General features: G+C 45.1%; 1 protein-coding gene across 1 annotated transcript in view; it reads left to right on the forward strand.

Annotated features, from left to right (window-relative positions):
- The window catches only part of sdk2b (sidekick cell adhesion molecule 2b), a 107,049-nt gene that overhangs the window by 53,664 nt on the left and 34,841 nt on the right, over window positions 1–18,544 (forward strand). The window contains exons 15-26 of the mRNA XM_069664046.1: window positions 2,423–2,563; window positions 3,858–4,039; window positions 6,274–6,389; window positions 8,786–8,981; window positions 9,344–9,442; window positions 11,767–11,958; window positions 15,120–15,241; window positions 15,337–15,446; window positions 16,863–17,013; window positions 17,108–17,345; window positions 18,052–18,167; window positions 18,295–18,484. Of these exons, the coding sequence (XP_069520147.1) occupies window positions 2,423–2,563; window positions 3,858–4,039; window positions 6,274–6,389; window positions 8,786–8,981; window positions 9,344–9,442; window positions 11,767–11,958; window positions 15,120–15,241; window positions 15,337–15,446; window positions 16,863–17,013; window positions 17,108–17,345; window positions 18,052–18,167; window positions 18,295–18,484 (1,853 nt within the window). The remainder of the gene's footprint in view (window positions 1–2,422; window positions 2,564–3,857; window positions 4,040–6,273; window positions 6,390–8,785; window positions 8,982–9,343; window positions 9,443–11,766; window positions 11,959–15,119; window positions 15,242–15,336; window positions 15,447–16,862; window positions 17,014–17,107; window positions 17,346–18,051; window positions 18,168–18,294; window positions 18,485–18,544) is intronic.

Consider the following 18,544-nt stretch of genomic DNA (forward strand, 5'->3'; position numbering starts at 1 on the left):
TAACGCTATGCATGTCATTATGTGTAACCTATGGCAACCACTTTGGTGAGGCTGTAACCGTCATCGTAATTCACTACTGACTGCTAACGTTACTACTACTAATTACTACATTTCAAGCTAGCTAAGTTTCAACAAGTCGCCACTAAACGATGGCAGAGACGTGTTTTGTTTTCGCGATGGAGCGGGCAGTTGGAAATGTGTATAGTGGGCGGGGCCAGGAAGAAGGAGGAGACGCCTTGGGAGGATTTTTACAAGGTAATTAAACTTATGTTGCAGAAAAAACATATCAGACACAGTTTATTATTTCAAGCAGAACATTTTATATGTTTTAAAACAAGACTGGAGCTGCTCTTTAACAGATTCAGGTCCACATTTTGTTTTGCTCATTTTGGTTTTGGCCGGGTCCCGTCCATCCCGTCCGTGTCCCAGGGAAGTATCTCATTATGCCTTACACTAAATTGGATCCAAGAAGCCCCCTAAACGGTCCCGATAACAAGGCAAACACATACGAGCTGTATGTGTCACTTGCAGGATAATTAGCCTGACTTCAGTTTACAAGTGTGAAAGTAAAAACATTGAGCTACAGCACCAGCGAGTACGAGGCAGCGGGGTGGAGGAAAGATGAAACAGAAGCAGCACTTCCTCTGACTTGGTCTCCTTCATGCAGAGTGTGGATACACACAGAGGGTAAAAGTAAGCACGAAGTTATCAAACTGGGTATGATTCAAGTAAGTCAGGCACAGCTCGGCCACAAAACAACAAAATAAGTGACAGTAGGGGCGCCGGTTTAGCTCAGTTGGTCGAGCGGGCGCCGGATGTACAGAGGCACAGTCCTCATCGCATCAGCTGCAGGTTTGATCCTGGCTGGCGGCCCCTTGATGCATGTCATCCCCAACTCTCTCTTCCCCATATTAAACAGGTTGAGTATGTATTGTAGCGTCCTGAATTACTTCTGGTATTGTCCCAGCATGCAGTGGGGCAGACTTCAAATGTTCAGATATTGTTAAAGAAGCAGTTCGCCCCTGGAAATAAACACTGCTGGTGTTCTCTGTAATCGACAGAAGCAGTAAAATTTGAAATTGGCGCCATAGCTGTCGAGAAGGCTGTACAAACAGCTCGTGGTTTCGCCCTTTCTACATTCCTACAACACCCAGCATGCATTGCGTCCCTGCCTCTGAAAGGAAGAGGAAGACTACTAATGTTAACGTTACTACAGCATCCCCAGCATCAAGAGGAGAGGATCTCAGGCAGTGAAATTATACAGCTATAAAAAGAATGTCTCTCACCTACGACTCTGTTCCCGTCGTTCGCACCAAAGAGGCGTTAAAAAGAATCGGTTGTTCGCCAACGTCACAATATTACAGTATAAAGTCTCCCCTTTCTAAGGATGGCATTTCGCCTTTATTGATAGGACAGGAGATAGAGTTATGGGAAGAGAGAGTGGGGATGACATAAGCCCCTATACAGGAGGCGAGCTCTTAAACCGCTGAGCAAAACTGGTGCCCTGACGACGGGTCATACAACTCTACAAGAACGTGTTCATTGCAGGGTAGCGAGCTCTCCGTCCCTTCTTGGGTGTAAAATGAACCAAAACTCTCGTTGTATTATTAGCTCACCGTTTATTCAGCTGCAGCCGCGAGACATCTTAGAAATGTCAAGAATCACCTGCAGAACTTTGTCTGATGAACTTTGGCTGATCCCTTCAGTCGAGAGCCGGTGAGGGGAGATATAAGCCAACCAAAGGCGACACACCAAACAACATGCGCATTCACATGTAAACACACACTCGCACACACAAACGCTCTCACACTCTGAAAGCAGCAGGAGGGATTTAGGTCCGAGGCGACGTAAGGTTCGGCTTCTCCGCTGCCTCGCTCAACTTCAAGCACTCATTCCTCCCTGCGACTCCCTCCATCAGTCTGTCGCACGGCCTCACGTTGCCGGCTCCCCAGCCAGAGGAGAGCCACGGGGGGGCTCCGTCTGTGAGTTGCAGGGGGGCTGGCAGCGGACGCGCTGTGACGCCACATGGTACAAAGTCACCACCACTGATCTCCCTTCCATTCCTTATACCAATCCTCTCCTCAGGGTGGTTTTTTCAGGGTGACTATACGGCGATTACGGGGCTGAGAGGGCTCTGACTTCCTTAGATGTGGTATTAAGGGGGGGCAATGTGCATATTTTTGGGAGCGAGGAAGAGTCAGGGTCTTTAACAAAGGCAACAAAGTGGAAGGAAACAATTCAGAGAGAGCGGCAGAGGGTTTGTAGAGGGTGCTTCATGTATATGGCTTTAAACTGATACGCTTCATTTAAGATGTCTGTTATGTTAAAACAAAGCTTTATGTTTTGGGCTTGAAAGAAACCAAAGCTGTGTTCATGATGTTCGCAATGTCTTGCTTTAAATGTCTGCACATTTGTTCTGCAGTGTGTCCCTCCCAGAGGAGCCCCCCAGCGCCGCTCCTCAAAACGTGATAGCCAGCGGTCGCACCAACCAGTCCATCATGATCCAGTGGCAGCCTCCGCCCGAAAGCCACCAGAACGGCATCCTCAGAGGATACACTGTCCGGTAAGATAACCCACCACACATTTATGTCTTGTTTTTTATTTGTAAAAGCTGAAAGTTACACGCTTACATGAAGGTCAGCGTGAGCTTTAAGTCCTATTCCTACTAATATAGTTTAAAGGGGGGGTGTTAATGCTAATTTCAAGCTTCATATTTCCCTCTGTGATACCTGTGGAGTAGCTTAGCATAATTTACAGCTACATTTTTCTCCTACTGGTGCTCTGTGCAGGCCCTCACATAGCCTCCTCCTGAAACGACTCCGTCAGCTCTGTCCCTTTAAGAAACCCCGCCCCTACATTAGCGAGCTATCTGAAGCCTGCACTTTGTGACGTCACAAAATTTTGCGAATTTCACTTCACTTTTCATCCGAACACACGGCTGCTTCTCGAGTTGCTAAGTGGACTGTAAACAATGCAGCGCACGGAAAAAGGAGGTTTTGGCCGGTAGTCGTCAATCGCTAAACGCTGGCTAAACCGGACACGCCCAAAAGAGTATATATCGCGGTGGGTTCCGAGATCTGTGCATTTGCAACTCATCTGACGTTGCAAGTGAATCCAGAATAAAGAAAGATCTCCAGAAAACATCCGGAAATGACTTGTTGTCACGGGAAAATGGAGTTAAAAGAACGTATGGATGCACGTCCGCTTAGGGCTTAAAGGCTGCAAGGTACAAGCATACATTCAGTTCTTTACATGCAGGCAATGACTGAGCATGAGGTTCAGTTAGACTTTTGTTAGACTCTTGTTAGACACTTAACTATACTAGAATGTGCACTTTAGACGACGAAGGTATTCTAGGAAACAAATCATTCCCCTCCACTTGATTACATAATAAATTAGTTTTTAACTCACCCTCCACTCCATTTACTTCCTGTGTTAAGCAGCTGCAATAAAGCCACACACAGTATGCTCCACTTAAGAGCCCCTACAGTGTCAGTGTTTGTGTTAACACTGCATTGCATTTAAAGTTTGATGGAAAATGTAATGACAGGTTTGACTTTAAAAAAAACTTTAGCACCTCTAATAGGCAGAGTCAGCTTTCTGCCAGCTGACTGTAAATCCTGTAAACATGTAATTAGTTTGCTTTTCTGTCAGGCTTTTTATTCATTACATCTAAATGAAACAGCAGGTGTGTTCCAGACAACAGTCAGTGCTGTCTGTCGGTTTTAATTGCCTGTTTTTTGGTGCTTTGTCTCCCCCTAGCAGGGAGTCGGGCGTACTGCAGGGTTGGCTCGAGGAAGAAACTACTCTAGTGCCAAGTTCAAACAGCACTCAGAGTTTATCTTTGTGTATCTCAGGTACCGCCTCACTGGGCTGCCTGTGGACTACCAGATCAAGAACATCTCCAGTCCGGATGTGACCACCCTGCTGCTGGAGGACCTCATCATCTGGACTAACTATGAGATCGAGGTGGCCGCCTACAACGGAGCCGGTTTGGGGACTTTCAGCCACAAAGTCACAGAGTGGACCCTGCAGGGAGGTGAGCGCTCGTACCATCAATGCTATCGATCTCAGCCCGAAGCTGATATGCTGCCTGCATCCTTTGCATTGGGTCAGCATTTATATGTGTGTTCATTTAAAGCCAGCTTCTCTTGTAAGCGTGATGATTATTCATTATTCATTAAAAAGGCAGGAGAGCAGCGTCCTGCAAGTGCATCCGCAGAATTCACATGAGTAAGCACCGAGTTTATTTTATCTCTGACTCAAATCATCCAGTTAACGCTTTAACTAGCTGAATATTATAACCCCTGTAGTTGCCAAAGCAGTAATTCTGCTTATTTACATACATAATCAATGTCATATCCTGGAATATATTGATTTGTAGTGTTAGAAGAGGTCGTGCTATAGCCTTAGAAAGGGTGTTAAAGAAATGTATGATCTAATAAATGTGAAAATGATTAGATGTAGCTAATATCTGCTTTGTAAATCAAAAGCTACTCATGTTTTTGTCTGATTTTAGGTCACAAAACCTTCACCAGTATGTGTTTAAAATGCAAGCAGAAACTTTTATGGTCATGCATAGGCCTTAAACTGGCCAGGACAGTCCATCTGTCTGTCATGGGAGAAGAATATAAAAATTGGCTGAACTACGGAAGAGGAAACTGATTTAGAAAGCAATGATTGTTTAAGCAAAAACAGACAGAATTAAAGTTGTACGTAGAGGTGGCTGCGGCTCAGTGGTAGAGTCAGTCGTCTCCCAATCGAGAGGTTGACGGTTCGATCCCTGACTGCAACATGTCAGAGAGTCCTTGAGCAAGAAGATATGATATGATAGACTTTATGCACGGTGCTGCAGTGGTTAGCGCTGTGCCTCACAGTTACACACTTCCCGTGCATGCCTGGGTTCCTCCCAGAGTCATTACGTTAACTAGTGACTCCAAATGCTCGTAGGTGTGAATGTGAGTGTGAAAGCTTGTATAGCCCGTTTTACACTGACAGTTCAAGGCGGGATTATTACGCTTCTGTTACGTTCCGTCTTCTATGTAGAACGCAGGGAGGCGTAAAGGTGTCGTTCCCCCTCTGAGCCCGCAGGTCGCCTAGTAACAGAGGTGTAACGGCGTCTGTGTAAACTGCAGAGCCTGCAGGGTGGAACAGCGCCGTGTGTGTGTATTTGAAGCTGTTTGTTTACACCTCACGCACGTTTTGCCTCCGCAACACCGGAACGGTTTTCAAAAACACACCCTGGGGCGGCTTTACGCCGGCGTTGCTTGGTCTGATGTAGAATGACAAAGGAGGCACGAGGACGGAGCTTTGTTACGGCGCTGAGGTGGACCCGCGCTGTAAGAAAGGCTGATGTGTCAGCCCTGTGATTGACTGGCGACCTGTCCAGGGTGTAGCCCCGCCTCTCGCCCAATGACGGTTGGGAAAGGCTCCAGCCCCCTGCAACCCTGAACAGGATAAGCAGTATAGATAATAGATGGATGGATGTTAGAATTAAATCAGAATAAAAGTATTGTACAGGCAGCTGTGGCTCAGTGGCAGAGTCACCCTATTGGAAGGTTGACGGTAAGAAACTGAAGATAAGATAAGATGACTTTATTGTTTCCCAACGGGGGAAAATTCTCGTGTTTCAACAGCTCAGAGTGAATAAAAGTGAAATACTGCAGCGTAAAAGACAATTGCACATGAAATGCAATTGCACAGACATAATTGCATGGTATGAATGAGGTGATAAAAATGTAGAAATATACGTACCAAAGTATGATATGATAGGATGATAATATACCACAGTGGATGTGTATAAAGAGTAGATGATTATAAAATGTGTGCATACTGGTACTTCCATTCGAGGTAGAAACACTCAGAACACTTTGTGTTTTATGTTACAATAAAATAAACACACATTTAGGAAAAGTAATAAGACTTTAAAATTAAAAAACAGTCAAAGTAATTGACTTTGTATTTGTAGTATTAACACCGCTGCTGACCGCTGAGCTCGTCTCTGTATGGACCACACAGAGGTGTCACATCCCACCGTCACAAACAAAGCCACAGAGAGCTCACTATGAGGTGTAAGTGTCATCAGACATAGAGTGATGGAGCTTTCTGCCCTGACCTGTGCAGCAGCGATCGATACCCACATCAAAATAGATGCAGGCAGACTTCCAGCAGTCAACCGAGAGGTGCTCACACACCTTTTGTTTTTTTGTCCTCTCTTTTTTTCCCTCCCCTCTGTCTCTCTTGTTTTTCTCCTCCTCTCCTTGCGCATCCAAGTTCCCACCATCGCCCCCGGCAACGTGCAGGCCGAGTCGGTCAACTCGACAACGATCCGTTTTACGTGGACAGCCCCGAACCCTCAGTTCATCAACGGCATCAACCAGGGGTACAAGGTCAGTAGCAGCCCCCGCCCCCACCTCCCTCCAGCTATCACATCCATTGACAGATATGTCACAGCTGAACTTGTAGTATCACATTTCCTGTGTAGCAAGAGCGAGAAAAAAAGAGCCGAGGGGCAGAAGGTATTTGTGAACGATGGACTTTGTTTGCCCATTTGTCAGTCGGAGGTCATTCTCTTTATCTTTGCAGCCATTTTTCATCTGTTTTATTGTGAAGCTGCTGCGCACGTAATGATGAATGTCTTCATTATTTTGTCACGGGCTCCTGAATGTAGTCCGTCTCTCTGTCTGTTGCTTATTCTTCATTGAAACAAATGTACCCCCCAGGGAATCATAAAGCCACGTCCACAGGGTGCTTGTATTTTTCCTGTGAGATTAAGGTTTTTTTCCGCCCTGCTTTTGTGTCTTCCTGTTCACCAGGGCTCCACCAGCCTTACTGAGCTGGATTGAGGGGTCGGTGTACAAACCTAATCTGAATTTTAAACACCAGCTTTATTCTCCAGGGAGAGACTCGAGCAGCTGAAAGTAAATAGAGTTTGAGAGTGTGAAAGGTAAAAGAAAGTTAGGCAAAGGAAAAGGGAGAGTCGAGCATCTATCCATCTGAAATTCTGGCTGCATCCCAACTCTCCCACTTGAGCGCTCCAATGGAGGGAAGGGTGCTCCGTTTCTTTTGGGGTTTGAGGGCTTGTGGTCAGCTTACCCTCAAAATGGTCCTCAATATCAAGTGTTTTTAAAAAAGATATTTCCCACAATGCTTTGAAAACGGAGGCAGTGTTCCTTGAAAAGGAACATGACGACCAGTGCGGGGAAAGAAGCCTTTACCTTTTCAAATAATGATGTATGTATGAATAATATGTTGTAAAGTATAGTTGCAATATCTTTGTTTCATTTTGATTATAGATACATTTTAGAAAAAAACCTATTCAGGATTTTAAAAGTGCTTTATTTAAGTGATGATAAATGTTTCAGCCATAGACCGTATATAAGAAGTGGGCGTGGTCTGTTGGTTTCAGAAGTAAGGCAAATGCAAAAGTGCCTTGAACCTCCACTGATTAGCTTGTATGAAACCAGATAAGAGATTTACCTACTTCTTAGTTGATTTATTTAATTTGATTTATAGTTAGAATTTTCCTAATCTCTATTTACAGGAACAGTAGGCAGGGACGTGGTTTTATGGATGGCTTCTGGTTTCCATTTGTAGTGCGCTTGTAGTCCGAGTAATATTGACCAATCACGTATCAGCAGGCTGCGGCGTGTGCAAGAAAAAATCTTTGAAATATACAGACATCTGCATGCTAACAGTGTGTAACAATCTGTTCTAGATCTAAAATTCAACTTGAGACAAATTCCCTTGATGCTGTCACGAAAGGCGTTCGGCGTTCAGATTTCCCGACTTCCTCGAATGCATCAGAAATGATCGATCCGACCTCCGTTCAACAAACGAGCATTTTAATAGTAGTTTTCTTCTCCTCTCGAGGACAGACCTGACAAAGCTTCATTTTGACTTTATACTAATCTGCATCATGATGGTGAAATTTCGGCAAAGGTAAGACCCGCTGGCTTCACACCCTGCTGCATGTTCACTGTTGTCCCCAGATGCTATATCGGCGTCATACTATAGCCGATGGGATCCGAGATTGGAATTTTCCTAATGAGTTTATGGTCTTAATTACTAGTTTTAAGTCTTAATTAAAGCAACATGAAGTCAATTTTGAAAATGATGCTCCCATTTAGAGTAACACCCACGATAAAGCACGGTATGCTTAAGGGCGTTGCTAACTGTGATAGAGAAGTTAGCTACAACAGTGATCTCTCAACCAGGGTAGAGCACAACAATGCTTGTCCACCCCCTTGTCAAAATATGACCACTTCTGCTTCCAAAAAAACCAAGATGGCGACAGCCGAAATGCAGTTTTTAACCCAGTCTAGGCCACTGCAAAAGTAGTGGTAGAGGTCCAGAGGGGTTGAATTGGCAACTCTTTACACCCCTAGAAGCTCCCTCACTCTGGAAATGAGAAACAATAGACATGGCATTGGGACTCATTATCTAAGCAGCTAATTGGCTAATCCAGGTCCCATTTGAAGATGCTATATGGTTAGCATGCGTGATGGGATGCTATCATACCTCTCTTGAGCCCTAACCTAAAGCCTCTTCCTCCCCCTGATTTGAGCTGTGCAGCCATTCCCTCCCAGTCAAAACCTCCTCAGGGCATCTTTCTAAATATATTTGGCTGAGCTGCGATGCCAAATAACTCCTCAGTGTGGATAAGGACTGCCGGGGAGAGGCACTGCTGTTAGTATTGTGTTAAAGGAAAATGATTATCTTTATTTTTACCTGTCAGGATAATTTTCTTCTCACTCACTCATTTTTTTCACTTTGTGTGTTTTAGTTGCTGGCCTGGGAGCCCGGCAAAGACGACGACGTTTCCTTGGTAACGGCGCGACCCAACTTCCAGGACAGCGTCCACGTGGGCTACGTGACAGGTCTGAAGAAGTTCACAGAGTATTTCACCTCGGTGCTGTGTTTCACCACACCCGGAGACGGCCCCCGCAGCCTGCCCAGAGCGCTGAGGACACACGAGGACAGTAAGTGACTTTTTCCTTCTGCGGTTTGCTCGCTCCTGTGGCGGTGAGGGGACACCAGCGTCTCACAGTAACACATCCTCCAGGCAAGATCTATTATTCATGCAGAACCAAGTTTACTGAAGGTGCTAATGACCGAGTGTGTCCAGCCAGGATCATCACAGTTAGCTTCCTCAGAGATAAATGGTTATAATGTGTCACTCTTCAACTTTTCATCAGACAGATTTGTAAAAAAATTACCTCAATTTGTGAATTTGTTGTAACCACATTTTTAACATAATATTCCAGCTGATCTGCTTGAATTTAAATAGAGTGTTTCATTTTTCCACCTGCCTGGCTCATTGAGTGTATTTCTCCCTGTCCAGCGCCCGGTGCTGTGGGTCACCTGAGCTTCACAGAGATCCTGGACACCTCGCTAAAAGTGAGCTGGAGTGAGCCGGGCGAGAAGAATGGCGTCCTCACAGGTACAGTCACTTAGCTCATAAACTAAACACTTGTCGGTGGAGTTTGCATGTTCTCCCTGTGCATGCATCGGTTCCTGACGGGTACTCCGGCTTCCTCGTTAGGTTCATGTGTGACTCTAAATTTCCTGTAGGTGTGAATGTGAGCATGAAAGGTTGTCTGTTTGTGTGTGTCAGCCCTGTGAGTGACTGGCGATCAGTCGAGGGTGTGCCCCGCCTCTCGCCCACTGACTTCCAGGATAGGTTCCAGGGGTATAGATAATGGATGGATGATTGATTGATTGGATTTGTGCAACATAAGACAGAAGATCACAACCCATACAGAATTTAATGTCAATCTTTATTGTATTCTTTTAATAAGCGAGAAGACTGCTGAGTTCTTATAGGTGCATTCACTTCACAACAAAATGATACACGACTCAAAGAAATTAAAGGAACAGACGCACTTTAAAAGTTTTTTATTACCAAAATAATGCATTATTTGGAGTCCTGACACTGCCGCTGAAATTGACAGGAAGTGAGGTCAGAAGACAAACAGCTCGCTCAGCCAAACGATGGCTTTATTGGAGAGTTTGTCCCAGCCGCTCACAGTGGAAACAGAAAAAGAAATGCTGCGACTTTTGAAGAAAGCTGCAACAAAACAGGTGAACAGAAAACGCCTGTGACATCCTGAAGGGACTGTTTATGTTCGATTGGTAGATTATGGAGTAAAATACCAATAAAAACAGGGTATGCTTTAGGGCGTGGCTACCTGTGATTGACAAGTCTCTGTGAAAACGGTGCGGCCGACGTAACATCGTGCGTGGTTGTATTTGTTCAGTGTGAGACAGGAGACGTGCAGCGTTCACAATCCAAACAGACAACATAATTTAGCTTGTATGTTTCACTAGCAAGGACCACACCATCAGCAGGATGCGGTATAACAATGTCTTGATAAATTAGATTGATTGGTCGACGTTTTGGGGAAGCTTCACTGGGAATCCGCCGGGCACGACGACCCCCCTCAGGACAGACAGAAAAGGTGCAGAGGGGTGCAGAACGCGAGAGCGAAAGAGGAGGAGAGCAGCAGGTTTTATGTGTTCCTTTAACTTTGTTTTTGTAGTATAGTTGCACTCGGGCAACAAAGCAGTTCGATGGTGTTTGTCCATCCAATCACAGGAGGCTTTTAAACGACTGCTTGACCATCTCAAGTGAGCTCAGCACATGTAGCACATTCAGGACGGCGTCTTTATTTTTAATGGTGTGTGATATATTTTGATCATTGACATCCTGCTGCCAAAACTGCACATATACCATCCAGCAGAGACACTTGCAAAACAATCGTATAACTTCTTCCATTTCGAACAAAAAAACAAGTGATGCAAATAAAACGTGTCGTAAAAAAAAGGCTCCTCACCTAAAGTCTTTTAAAACAGAAGAAATAAGCAGGGGATGAAGGGCATCGTACAAAAAAAAATAGAGCTGTTAAATCATCGTACTGTGTGAGGAGCGATAAAACATCAAATGGTCTGTTTTCAGACTCATCCAAATTACTAAACAAGCAGAGCCGTCCCTCCTGAGGGAGACCATTAAACCTGCTTCTGCAGATAATGGTGGTGTAGCTGAACGTAACTGCGCGCAGAGGCATATTTGGCTTTTTGTCACATTTTGATTTTTACAAGTGGCTTATTTTTGAGTTACAGATATGATGCTGTAAAAAACAAAAGCACAGAATTAAAATGAAAACTGAGATTTCCTCTTATTTGTCCAGGGATTTACAGGCAATATGTCCTAATTAAACATCTTTCTAGGGAGCTGCTGTTCCTCTATCCTGGTTTACGTAACGCTCTCACTTTATGTCGGACAAACTCAGAGTAAAAAGCGAATGCCCACCACTTCCATTAATATTCAAGTGTTTACAGAGGTGGAGATTTAGCGGCGTTATTGTAAAGTGCATTTCTAAAACATTTTAATGTGCTTCCCACTCCCAGGAGACAAACACTGACATGCTTTGTGAAATTATTGATTTGGCAAGGAATGCTGCCTAATGCCTTATGCAATCACATGAAAAGAGCTGCTGGCCAAGGAGTAAATTGCATTAACTTTGAGAGGGTAAGTGTGTGTGTGTGTGTGTGTGGGAGTGGGTGGAGGATGTGTGTAGGGAGGTATAATCACAGGCTGATTTCATTTGCTATATTAAATTTTTGATGGAGTTAATTTAATATTTCTGTTAGTTTGCCCGCAGCTTGTGAGCCGAGAGTTGCTATTGTAGTCAAACCGCTGTTGAATTTTCCCTGAGAGGATTCTCTGGCTGCTGCTGTCAACTCGTCTCTGCTGCTGCTCTTCAGGTTACAGGATTTCGTGGGAGGAGTACAACCGCACCAACACGAGAGTCACCCACTACCTGCCCAACGTCACCTTGGAGTACAGGGTCACCGGACTCACCGCTCTCACCACCTACACCATCGAAGTGGCAGGGATGACCTCCAAAGGCCAGGGCCAGCTGTCCTCCTCCACCATCTCCTCGGGCGTCCCACCAGGTCAGTAGCCACACGAGCAGTCAGATATTCAAGGCGGAGAGAACTGGACAATACCATTCGTTACAAAGGAGTTGAACTGAGATGCACTTTATAGAGTTGTTGCTTTTACTGTTAAAATGGCACTGCCTGTCCTAAAGCCTCCTCCAGTCCAGTTGGTGGCGCTAATGCACCTCTAAGCCTGTTTGCCAAGCATTAATAAACTCAACTATACACTGTTACACAGAGTGGACGTAGCCTCTCAACGCTGAAGTGCCTTAAAGCTGCACTCTTTCTAACGGCCAGCAGGGGGAGACTCCCCTGGTTACAAAAAGAACTACTTGTATGGAACGGGTTGTGACAGACGGGTCGGTGCAGCTTCAGCAGTAACGCAGGCGTTGTGCCGGACCATCAAGGTGAAGAGGGAGCTGAGCCTGAAGGCAAAGCTTTTGATTTAGCAGTCGATCTACGTTCCAACCCTCGCCTTGGTCAGTTTGGGTAGTGACCAAAGAATGAGGTAGAGGATGAATGAGTTTCCTCCGAAGGGTGTTTGGGCTTAGCTTTAGACATCAGTTGAGGTGGTTTGGGCAACCTCCTTTTTGAGGTTTTCCGGGCATGTCCAACTGGGAGGAGACCCTTGCTGGAAGGATTATAGATCCCGTCTGGCCTGGGAACGCCTCAGAATCCCCCAGGAGGAGCTGGAAAACGTTACTGGGGAGAGGGACGGCTTAGCTTGCTGCCACCGGGACCCAGCCGCGGATAAGTGGAGGAAAATAGATGTTTGGAACCAGATGAGAAAAAGACCCAACTTCTTAGTTGATGTTTGTTTATGGTTTCCATCGCTGGTTTTGCGACTTATTTAAAGGAGGGGTATTATGCTAATTTCAAGCTTCATATTTCACGCTGTGATACCTGTGGAGTAGCTTAGCATAATTCACAGTTAAAAAAACTCAGTTTTTCTCAAACTTACAGCCTCTGCCTGAAACAACTCAGTCAGCTCCCATTTTCTTCTGATTGGCCAGCTCTCTGAAGCCTGCTGAGGCTGCACTTTATGATGTCACAAAGTGCGGCGTGTTGAAAAAACTGTGTGAAACTTTGCGTTCATAGCAGCCTGCAGACTGAGCTGGGTAGCCTGGGGATTACTCCAACATACTTTTACCTACAGATTTGAAACTTCACCCACGTTTAGTCTGAACATCCAACATTGTAACATTATATATATGTCTTAAAATGTGAAACAGCATAATACCCCCTCTTTAATACAGCACGATGTTCATTTTGTATAATAGAGGACAAGGAAGGGTATGCTTTAAGGTGTGGCTACCTGTGATTGACACGTCCCTCCCAAGGCGACCTCTCAACCAGGATAGAAGCCTAGCAATGTCGTCCAAATAGGGTCATTCAGGCTCCTAAAAACAAGATAGCGAAGGCCTAAAATCCATAATCAAGGCTTTATAATGGCACAAACCAATATATGGCAACTTCATGGCGACGCCCACTTCTTATATACAGTCTATGGTGAGACATTGGGAAAAAATGAGCCAAGCTGGATACAGCATCTTGTAACTTACTCAACCACCGTTTCCTTTATGTCAGCCTCCTAAAAAATAAAATGAAGGTTAGTCCGATGGTCATAATATCCAGCTCCCTTTCCCATCACTATATATATAAAAAAAATACTGATTTTCTCACTTACCTCTGGTGATATCATCCACGCAGTAACTTACCTAAGTTGTAAGCCTCCTCCTCACTACATCAGGGCTGAGTAAAGTTTAATTCATGATGCTTGCAGCGCAAAAACTTGAAATCAAAAATCTTGACAAGCACAAATGAAAGCGAAGAAATCAAGACCAATATGCCCTACCTTTTAGTTTATAGTAACTGGGTCCTACGTTACCCATAATGCCTCCTGAATGCCCTGTTCCTTACTCTTTGTCTTTGTGAACATTTTTCTTTAGCTTCCCTCCCTGCATATTTACTGTTGCACATTAAACTCTGCGCACACACTCCACGTCGCCTGGCGCCAGACACAATGAAACAAGATCCCCCCCCCCACAGTCACCTCAGCTGGGACGGAACCAAAAACACCACCAACACACACATCTGCCCCATGTCCCCGAAATGATCGCTCCCACGAGGGCTCTGAGGATAATTACGGTGTTTAATGATTCCATATTTGCAAAATCGTGTAATAGAAATACAATACCCACGTCAATTAGCGGAGCGGCATTCAGAGCCTGTGCATCTGTGCAGCCTGTGAAATGAAATTCTGTTACACTGAGAGCGGAGCAGCAGTTACAGTCCCCACGTGGTGATTATCACTCTCATTGTATGTGTAAAGGAAACACCTATGTGCCTGCAACAGTGCAGCAAAGCATCCTCAATAATCAGTCATGCAAATGATTTAGAAGGGGTAATTTTACTACGGCGTGTGCGATCCGCTTTTTATTACGGTTGAATACACACGCATTTAAGCAATCTTGGAAAAAGGAGCTCATTTCACCCACAGGAGTCATTATGTGTTTTTAATATTAGGCCAGTGTCCACACTCCAGTCTGCCACAGTGTAACATTAATATCACCGACTAGGATTTATGTGAACTATATGTTACGGTGGGTTTAATGTTTATCTCAAGGGGGGGAAAAGATGGAGGATGAAATATTTTATGCACAAGCACATTCTCACACGTACCTGCCTGGAAAGAAGGAAAAGAAAATCCCTCAAAACAAGAACAAATAATGAGATTCATATACAGAAAAAAATGCCCTCCCGCTGTCTTTTGAATTCGCCATTTTCCGATTTGTTTCCCCGCCAGGATTTCCGAGGAATAATCCATTCTTTTTGTTTACTCAGCTCAAGTGTAAACAGTAGGATATCAGATTGAATCATATCTCCAGATAACTGCGCTGTAATTGACATTCATGGCATTGTCTCCGCCTGTGTACTTTGTGCAAGCATCTTTTTCCAAATCTAATCTGCTCTTTGCTGAAGTTGGAGAGAAATAGGTGATGCTCAGCCGTGTGTAGTATCTGTACGGCCACAAGAGGGAGCTGTGGTAGATAGGTTTGAACTCAGCAAAGCCTACAAAGAGGCACTCACACACACACACACCACACTTCTTTTTATCTTACCGTCATCATTGGTGTCTTTTCTCCGTCTCTTTGTCCAACTCTGTCTCCTCATAGAGCTGCCCGGCCCTCCGACCAACATGGCAATCACCAACATCGGCTCACGCTCCGTCACCCTGCAGTTCAAACCCGGCTATGATGGCAAAACGTCCATTTCTCGTTGGCAGGTGGAGGCCCAGGTGAACCAGAGTTTTTGCTTTGTTCTCAGATTATTTTAAGATATTGATATATAGATACACTGACATCTTCATGCCTTCTATTGTCCTGCTCTCAGGTGGGTGTTGTAGGAGAAAATGAGGACTGGATGATGGTCCACCAGGTGTCCAACGAACCTGAAGCTCGCTCCTTAGAGGTGCCAGGTCTCAACCCGTACACCTTCTACAGGTAACCTACTTCAAACTCATAACCTGTCTGTCTCCATTAAAGATGTGTGTGATTTATGTTGTGCTTTGCCAGAGCATTAATTCTCCTGTGTTGTTACTTGTTTTGCTGCTGTTGTCTCGACCAGGTCTGACTTGAGAGCTAGACACTGTGTCTCAAGAGATTACCTGTCAAAATAAAGGTTAAATAAAAAAATAGTACTATATAATAAGCAAATAATTAAAATATAATAAGTACAGACTATATCTGAATTGGAAAAAATTAATTTTGATGGTCAGACAGGCACCGCATAAACACAACAAACAACAACAAGCACACATTTAGCTCCTACAGCAAAACACATGCTCAAAACACAGAATTTTTCCAAACGTAGCTTTTTCTCTGGCGTTTCGTCCACACAAACGCCGTTTTAGCCACTGAAAACTGATCTTTTGTAAAATTCCGACCAGGTTGAAGACTTTTAGAAACTCCGTTTCCACGGAGACGTGTAGTGCGTCGTTACCTCCTTTGTGAGGCGTCACAGATGAGGCGACATTCCTTGCAAAATGACGGACGTGACAAAAACGGTGATGCTTCTAACCTTGTCCTGTACAGAGGAACAGAGGCGTCGGGATGCACTACGCTCTACTTTGTTATGATTCCCCCCTTCTTTGATGCACCATTGCAGCCCGCCAGGTAGTCTTCCGGCAATAGATTTTTTCAGACTTTTGATTGGCCGCGATTTTCTTATTCTTCTTTGCATGACTGGGTTATATCGCCCCCTGGTGGTGTGGCATTCTCATGACAGCGTCTCTGTTGCCTTTTCATCTGGACAGGGATTTTTTTATAACCGTGTTTGTGTTTTTTTGCAACTGAAGGAGGCAAAAAATACCTGTGTACGTGTAGACATGGCCTTAATCTGCTCTCACTTTACTGTTTATTTTGTGCACAGGAAATGCATGCACAGCATAGTGACAGGTAATGTGTATGTGCACTTGAATATTGCAGCATATCCCAGGAGGCGTAGGTTATTCCTTTGATTTGTATACAACCTTGTTATGAATAGTGTGATTTAAAAAAGACTTTACAGCATTTAAATGATTGTTTTCTGGTATTACGTTCAATATAAGCGATGAATATTTCCCTGAGTGTGTCCCTGAAGACGCAAAACAGCCACTCTGCATTTGAGTGGGTAAAAAAGAGCTGACGATGGATCAAAATGCACCTTTATTTATTTGCATATTCAGGCTGAAACATGAAAAAAGCCCCTCTCTGGTGCTGCAAATCTGCTGCATCTCCAATGCAATTTATCTCACGTAAGAGGATGCTAACTTCGCGTACTACAGTAATGCTAGGAGTGTTTACTTTCTGAGCTGTGATTTAAGATCAGATCAAACCGTCTGCAGAGGTTGCATGGTAATCTTATGCTCTGAACACCAGGTTCCGCATGCGTCAGGTGAACATAGTGGGCACCAGTCCTGCCAGCCAGCCCTCCAGGAAGATCCAGACCCTGCCTGCTCCTCCTGACATGGCCCCCGCCAACGTCACCCTGCGCACCGCCAGCGAGACCAGCCTGTGGTTACGATGGATGGTGAGCATTAACTACTTATTAAAAATCTTTGACTTGAAGAGAAACTTCTGCAGTCTTAGAGCTCCCCCTCCTCTCTCTTACTGTCCATGCCCAGCCGTTGCCTGAATGGGAGTACAACGGCATCGCGGAGCAGGTGGGCTACAGGATTCAGTACTCCCGTGCGGGCTCACAGGGCCGGGCGCTGACCCACGTCATCGCAGACCGCCTGGAGAGGGAGTTCACCATCGAGGATCTGGAAGAGTGGACGGAGTACGAGGTCAGGGTCCAGGCTGTTAACGGCATCGGGCTGGGACCCTGGAGCACGCCGGTCACAGGCCGGACGAGGGAGTCTGGTGAGTTTGTACCTGACCAGGTGGAGATCTATGACTGTATATAAAGATGGACGACGCGTCTCCATCTGCTCTCATTGTACGTATTTGAAGCCCCGCCCCTTCCGTTAACCAAAACCCGCACATCGGCCTATTTAACAGCAGAACAGCTTCTTCTGTAAGCCTGAAGCAGATATTCACAGTTATGGAAACTTTAATAGCCTTCACTTACAGCCTAACATATGCCATATGTAAAATTTATGTGAGTCTTTTTCACAGCTCACCTTTATTTAAGGAAAGAATCTTCTTTTCCCTCCTTGCTTCTGCTCTCACATTTCTCACCAGATGCTGGGTAGTGAGAAATAGAAGGAGTGAAGAGAGCAGTCTGAGGAAATTGAGAACACATGTACTCGAATGAGGAATTCCTGTGCTGCTTTTTTTCCACTAACTGCAGCAGATTCTTGGGAATCAGCGCATTATGTCCAGGGATGAGTGCCAAGGAAGAGAAACAGGCCTACTCTTGAGTCATTTCTCCTTTTCAGCAGGGCTGCAGGGTACACCAGAATATCAGAGGCTACGTGCAAACACATGATAAAACCATTGCAGATCATTCAAACTGCGTCTCTGTCAAATATTTGTGAGCATGAAACATTCATTTTTCAGAATAAAGAGCAAACAAAGGACTATTCAGGGGTAATGTGTTGGCCTTCCTGCTCTCTTTGTTCCCCAGTCCCCTCCTGTGGACCCACCAACGTGTCTGCCTTCGCCACCACCTCCAGCAGCATCCTGGTGCGCTGGTTTGAGGTTCCTGAGCCGGACAGAAACGGTCTCATTTTGGGCTACAAGGTCCGTGTGTGCTTTCTTTTGTTCTAACATCATTCCTGATTTATTTAGTCAAATTATTCTTCAAAAACGTCGGCAGCAAGGTCCGAATTCACTTTTTCCCCGACTCTTGCCTCCTCGCTTGCACCAGGTGGTGTACAAAGAGAAGGACTCGGACAGTTTCGTCCACTTCTGGACAGTGGAGGGGAACGCCACCCACAGTGTCCAGCTGACCGGTCTGGGGAAGTATGTGCTGTATGAGATCCAGGTGCTGGCTTTCACACGCATCGGAGATGGACGGCCCAGTTCTCCGCCCATCCTGGAGAGGACTTTGGATGATGGTAGGGATACAGGACTAAGCAGCTTTTAGCATTGCAGTTAAATAGCATTATAGTGTTATG

The sequence above is a fragment of the Semicossyphus pulcher genome, unplaced genomic scaffold (genome assembly GCF_022749685.1).
Source record: "Semicossyphus pulcher isolate SPU_LCO1_2020_fin unplaced genomic scaffold, fSemPul1.0.p SCAF_16, whole genome shotgun sequence".
Classification (NCBI taxonomy): domain Eukaryota; kingdom Metazoa; phylum Chordata; class Actinopteri; order Labriformes; family Labridae; genus Semicossyphus; species Semicossyphus pulcher.